Here is a 365-nt window from a genome sequence, read left to right as displayed (position 1 = left end):
ATTAAAGTAAGAAGTAAAGAGCCTGCCAGCAAAATTTTCAGGTGGGGGAGAGGGAAAGTGTGGGGCTTGAATTTTAGTTTAAGAACAAATGTTCTAGTGATATCCGAGCACATCATTTTCAAAATATCTAGAAATTCTCAAGTAATACAAAAGTGAGAAATTTGAAATGGCAATAAATTGAAGGCCCCAGTGGCAACAATAAGCACATTTACCATTGTATCTCCAATGCCGAGGCTTAAAACTCCAGCAAACGGGGTAAGAGGTCGATCATTGAACCCAGAGGACATCCAGATAGGAAGTGCACATCCCAATAAGAGGGAAAAGTGGCTACATGAATCAAAAAGGGACCTTATATAAAATTGCTT

General features: G+C 38.9%; 1 protein-coding gene across 1 annotated transcript in view; it reads right to left on the bottom strand.

The window, feature by feature from the left end:
- Positions 1-365, bottom strand: part of LOC110412871 (phosphatidate cytidylyltransferase family protein) — a 5,058-nt gene that overhangs the window by 1,692 nt on the left and 3,001 nt on the right. Inside the window, exon 11 of the mRNA XM_021423515.2 lies at positions 213-327. Within this exon, the coding sequence (XP_021279190.1) occupies positions 213-327 (115 nt within the window). The remainder of the gene's footprint in view (positions 1-212; positions 328-365) is intronic.

Source organism: Theobroma umbraticum, unplaced genomic scaffold, assembly GCF_002168275.2.
Source record: "Theobroma umbraticum cultivar Fairchild unplaced genomic scaffold, ASM216827v3 scaffold_95.0, whole genome shotgun sequence".
Taxonomy (NCBI): domain Eukaryota; kingdom Viridiplantae; phylum Streptophyta; class Magnoliopsida; order Malvales; family Malvaceae; genus Theobroma; species Theobroma umbraticum.
This window is presented reverse-complemented; position numbering and strand designations above follow the sequence as displayed.